Here is a 6,354-nt window from a genome sequence, read left to right on the forward strand (position 1 = left end):
ATGATTCATGGTTGGAACGCAGTAACGTTGTCAAAGTCGGCTGTGTAAATACAGAAACAAAACATTGAGAAATGCTACATTGAAATATTTCATCCTTGTACCTATGCATGCAAGTAAAGGCGGGGGCCGGTAAACGCTTGTACAAAAATGTTTTCCAGAACACCGGTAGCTCCTTTTTCTCTGCCTTCTGTGTGACCTTCGTACATGTTTTTATCGTGGCCAACACCTCAAACATTTTTTTTTATTTTATTGCTTTCTGCATCACCAACTCGCGGCCAGAATGCTTTTCACTGACTGCCTAGGAGCCTTGTATGTCAAAGCCCCAGAATTTATCACTGCAAGCATGAAGTTACGTGTTTTGTAAAGTGCTTCCTTTCCATGTATCGATTCTTCAATGTGCACAGAACCATTCCATTTGGCGTCTTTAAAAGTTAGGCAGAGAACATTTCTCCAAATGGTATGTGCTGTAAGCCACCTTATGCGCGGTATCAGCCGGGAAAAACAGAAATGTAGAGTAAACAAGAAAACTATTCTCATCTCGCAGACTACATATATGCAGGTTTCTGGCCACGACCGAATGAGTTGCTGGTTTAGTGCACGTTGTATGTTCTGTAAAATAAACAGTGGACAAATAAAAAGACAATGCGACATCAAAAAAGCATTTTTTAAAGGAAGGGCGCAAGTATGCGATATTGCTGCTTACTGGGTCAAAATGCCCGGCTCTAAGGTAACAAGCACATTGTCCTGTTTATATTGCCTCTCATTCGGTTCTTCATGAGGGTATATTGTAGCGGCAATTTATTTCAAATCGCTGAAGCCAACAGCTTCCTGCCACCGTTACTGAAAATTTAATACGTTTTGTTCAGCCTATCCAATGCGCGCATGGATATTGTAAAATGCACCGAGGGTCTCGCGGAATTATTTACATGTTTTTTTTTGGAATATTTGCGTTTTCCAGCTATATTGATTCCAAGCCTTAGTCGATTCTATCCACGCGCAAATAAAAAGAATGCCAGCGCCAATACCTTCATTCCAAAAGTAGCTGGTTTATTTTAAAGTTCAGTGAGTTTAGTACATGTATGACGTCCTTCAAGCACCTTCGAATTTAAAGCCAAGCAATAATATTTAACAAGCTGTAGGTTGATACCGTTCTTAACTATAACATACCAAGATGGGGGACCAGCAGCTGTCCCCTCGAGCGACTATTCATTTTCCATTTTGTTTTTGTGTGTGAGGTACAGGAAACGTTAATACGCGCGAACAATTGTCAGCGAATGTCAGCACCAAGTTTTTATAAGTGGCATATCTTGAAATGTTGTCGCAGTTGTTATGTGGTAACGGCGACCTCTCAAGTTCGAAGAAGCCGGTTATCACTGAATAAATGATAGCCTGTAGTTGTAAAGGTGCTACATGGTAGGAAAATATGAAAAAACGCACGATTGGTAAGACACATATAGTAACTGCCGAATGTACTGTCGCTCTCAATATAAGCAAGCCTGGCTTTATCGCCACGTGACAGCAGGTAACTGCGATACTAATTCAGCAATAATTACTAGGAAACAGAAATAAGAAATAAGAAACATGTAGGGCACCACTAGTCCTATATAAGTACGCTGACATGGCAGTAAATGAAAAAAGTCAATGACTTTTTAGAAGATTATAACGCTATCTGGGAGTGCCACCGGGCAACTGATCACTGCGATAACTTCGCAAATATTTAAATATGCTGTCGTAATAGATGTGAAGCCAGACGTCGAAAAGTGATTGAAATATTATTATGCACTCATAAGCTTAATCGCTAGTGGGTACCATTCCATTCACCTATTACGTCAGTGGGCCTGCAGTCGAATAGGTCACCATTAGTATCCAACTGCCATTAACTCAACAATAACTGAACACTGTAACACAGGGATAGGACACAGCATATAGTGATCAGCGCAATCATTATGCTCACTTCAGCCATTACGCTCATTTAGACACAAACGAATCATGTGTATGAACCTATATGTAATAGACCTGCGATTTGACTATGTCAACCTGGAAGTACGTGCCCTTCCCTAGTGGTTATGGGGATCTTTCACTTTTTAGTGTGACACTTATAACCTACATTATGGGCGTACCAACTTTATTCAATGAAATTATATGGAGAAAGTCCAGGATAATTTTGTGGTTACCAATAATTTGCAACGCAAGTAATAAGCTCACTAAACCTTCAGGTATTTACGGAACAATGTGCCATGGATATCAAAAGAAGAGGGATCCAAATTATACTGAAGTTATTGCTAAGGTGTGGTAATATATAGAGAATAGTAATCACGGATCTCTTTGTCCATATATGACAGTGATTGCACAGACACGCTCACACGCGGATATATATATATACATACATATACATATATATACATACATACATACATACATATATATATATATATATATATATATATATATATATATATATATATATATATATATATATATATTTCACATTGCAAACAATTTGTTGTTTGACCATATGCCATGCCATGTGATGTCATTCCTGTCGCCTCTGGAGTACCACAAGGCTCGGTACTCGAGCCGCTGTTATTTCTGATCTTTATTAATGGTATAGCCAATAATAGAGCGTGCAAAATCAAAATCTTCGCGGATGATTGCGTGCTACATAACGAAATCAACAGCCATAACGGCCACTACGATCTTTCCTATTCACTTAACGTGCTAGCCGAGTGGTGCTCCCAGTGGCAAATGTCTATTAACGTCAATAAATCAGTGACAATGACAATAACAAGAAAAAAGCAACCCTCTCATTCCACCTATATTGTTAATGGCACGCCTCCTTCGAAGGTCGAACAACAGAAATATTTAGGGATAACGGTCAAATCAAACCTCAATTGGGAAGCACATAAAACTAATATAACAACTACTGCACTGCAAAAGCTATTTTATCTAAAAAGACGCCTAAAGTTCGCTCCGACGAACATTAAGCTTCTGGCCTACAACACATTTGTGAGACCTATTTTAGAATATGCTAACACAATTTGGTTTCCTTACACAGCAGCTAAAAGAGCTAAACATGAAGCCGTACAAAGAAAAGCCGCAAGGTTCATTCATAGCAAATATCGTTCTACTGACTCACCTTCACGTCTCTTAGCTTCCTCAGGCCTCGACACATCATCGACGCGAGCAGAACAAGGTCGAATAAAATTCCCGTTTCAAATTCTGCATCGTCAGTATAAAATTGATATCACCCAGTACATTTCATATTCGCAATCTAGAACAACACGGCATCAACACGAGCATACGCTAACGGAGTATTGCGTTTCTAATGACGCATTCAGGTACTCATTGTTTCCTCGGGTAATCAGGAGAATGGAATGAACTTAACTCGTCATTAGCAGCAAGAAACTATATGCCTGCTTATTTCAAAGCTGCAGCTCATCATAAGAGGCTATTAACGACTTCTAATAGTTGTTCCCCGTTCTCTTTACGTTAAAATGACAGTGCTTAGAAAAAAATGTATGCACTTGTTTGTTCCCCAATTTTTCACGATCTTGCTTTTTCTATGGTGTGCCCGGGTTGTTGTTGATTTTATTCTGCATTATTTAGTGTTCTATTTGTATGCCTTATCTACCTTAACACCCCATCTGTTGTATTTTGTTTAATATCGCTGCTTTTTCATTATTTGTGGAGCTCGCACGTGTATTGATGTACGGAAAAGAAAGTGTTTATATATATATATATATATATATATATATATATATATATATATATATATATATATATATATATATATATATATATATATATATATATATACATACATACAGACCGGGTGTTTCAGCAAACACTTACGAAAATTCCTAAAGAAAGGTTTTTTTTTGCCAAGACAGAAATTCTCTTAAGAAGAAGAAGCCATAGAGTGCGGATGCACGTCTAGTCAGCTCCACATTTTTTTTTAATTCTCGGCGGCAAATCGCATTTTCTACAGCAATCCATTGATAATCAAACGAACAGTGCCAAGGACCACAAAGATACCATTCTCTACCAGGTGAGCCCGTTTTGAAGTCGTCAATCGTTCTTTCCTCTCGCTACGCGTGGCTGGAGATCTGCGCCTAACGCGAACGCCTTGACGCCTCGAAGGTCTCCGCCGCAGCGGTGGCTGCAACAGCTCGGCCAAGCGCGCTGACGGAGATATCCATGCCCTACTCCATGACGGAACTCGTGAGCATGGAAGGCGAAGAAATGCAACCGGGTGAGTTCGGAAAGGAATCAGACTTCTGTGAAGTTAGAAGAGGCGCAAAGAAGCGATGCAGCGGTGGGGCCAATTATTGCTGCCTGCGCAGCGCTGCCGGCGTCGGTCGACAGACAGCGGAGGAAGGCCACAGTTGCATAAACGGCACGCAAAATATAGTGGTGCTGAGCACGCCTTCCAAGGACCGGGCCAAGAAATATGAGGCTATCAATAAGCCCCGCCTTGGAGAACAAGAATTTGAAGGAAGCGCTTACAGAGCAGATCTTGAAAACACAAGCAAGGGTCTCATCAGATGGATATCCAAGGAGGATAGTCCGGAGGACATAGTGACCAGTCTGGTCACGCCACGCAATCCTGGAGTCTTGCATGTCAAGCGATTGGGTAACACAGACCACGTGATCGTTTTGTTTGAAGGTTTTCACGTGTCATGATATGAGAGATATGGAGGGATGCTTATCCAATGCTCCTTGTATAAAAAGCACATTGACATATGCTATGGATGTGTAAGAAGAGGGCACAGGGATTACGTGTGCTCCAACCTCGAAGACAAGATTTGCCGGGGGTGTGGGTGCAAGAATCCACAGCAAGATCACAACTGCGATGGGGATTGCCAACTCTGCGGCAGAGACCATCTCATGGGAGACAAGGAATGAAAGGCAAGGTACAAGATAACGTACCTGGTAAGGAGACGCCGCTGGGAGCGACGGGGGAAGGAATAAGAAGAGGCCGAAGAGGAAGAGTACTACCACCACAACTGCAAAGAAGCCATACGGAGCGATAAAAATACCCATCAGAGTGTATCGAGCAAGCAGCCCTCAAGCGACAAGAAGAAACAAGCAGGAAAAACTACGGAAGAGGCAACTCCGGTTTTTTCCCGAGACTGCCCGGGGAAGCAGGTCGTGGACGCTGCAGGTCCAGGTCAAGGGCCAGGTCATGGACGCCATTAAGGTCTAGGTCCGCTTTTAGAACTAATCGAGGGGATGATGGGGGCAAAGTACAGGTGAGCTGGGCAAGCGCGATCTCCGGCACTGCTACTCAATCGCCTAAAGTTAAGGGGTCCGCCCTAGAACAGGAAATGAGACAGATTAGAAACCCGTTAGAACAGATTACGCGAGAGAATGCAACCCTTAAAGATGAGATCAAGCGAGTTAGGGCACAAAACACGAAGCTTCAGCAGAAAGAAAGGCAAAGAATGAAAAGTAAGGCCGATGAAGTCAAGAACGAACGTGTGAAAGTATTCTTTTTTTCCCGAAAACCATCAATGAATAGAATGCTCTGCCTGAGGACACTGTTTCTAAAACATCAAATTCCACCTTTTTCAATTAACGGCTTGACATGTGATCAGTTCGTGTGTTTTGATCTTTCTTTGGTCTTTTTCTTTCGCGTTTGCTCGCCTACTATACATGGCTATGAGTGCATCCATGTATGCCCATGTATGTGTATATATGTATAGTCCTTTTCTTTCTTTTTTCTTTTTGTTTGGCAGATAGTTATGTTGCCGGCACAGCATTATTCGTCACCGTGTTTTAGGTTACGTAACATTAATTACCGCTGTTCTACATTGTTATCATTGCCCCCCCCCCCTGTAATGCTCTCTGAGCGAATGTGCGGCTGTATAATAAATAAATAAATAAATAAGCACACCCTCCACCAGTACGACGTCGACGCCTAGTCGAGCTCCATCACCCGTTCCCACACAAGCGAACGGGGAAGCACCACCACACAAAAGGAGGGCTCAAGAAACTGTTGAGGAAATGAGCGTCTCTGCAATCAGCGAGGTTATGGGAACATTTATAGGAATTTTCGATGGGTTACAGTAACATATCACAAACATGTATGGAGAGATTAAACAACGGTTCGATGTATTAGAGAATAGAGTAGCGGCACTAGAAAGCACACAAAAGGATATTCGGCTTGCCGACGGGGGACCGCTCAAAAGCAAACTCTATAGCAGGCCGAATTCGGCAGATAATAACAGCGCCACGGGGGAAGAACAGATAAATCAACATGCTGCAGGTGACCAATACGCGATTTGGCAATGGAAATGCCGCGGGTATCGTCGCAAGCGAGGAAACCTGCATCAGTTCATAACAAGTAAGGAG

At 42.1% G+C, this 6,354-nt stretch overlaps 1 protein-coding gene across 1 annotated transcript in view; it reads right to left on the reverse strand.

Moving 5' to 3' along the window:
- LOC139052493 (tachykinin-like peptides receptor 86C) overlaps nt 1-3,173 on the reverse strand; it is a 571,207-nt gene extending 568,034 nt beyond the window's left edge. Inside the window, exon 1 of the mRNA XM_070529609.1 lies at nt 3,137-3,173. Within this exon, the coding sequence (XP_070385710.1) occupies nt 3,137-3,172 (36 nt within the window). The 5' untranslated portion in view covers nt 3,173. The remainder of the gene's footprint in view (nt 1-3,136) is intronic.
- Nucleotides 3,174-6,354: the final 3,181 nt, after the last annotated feature.

The sequence above is a fragment of the Dermacentor albipictus genome, unplaced genomic scaffold (assembly GCF_038994185.2).
Source record: "Dermacentor albipictus isolate Rhodes 1998 colony unplaced genomic scaffold, USDA_Dalb.pri_finalv2 scaffold_25, whole genome shotgun sequence".
Classification (NCBI taxonomy): Eukaryota; Metazoa; Arthropoda; class Arachnida; order Ixodida; family Ixodidae; genus Dermacentor; species Dermacentor albipictus.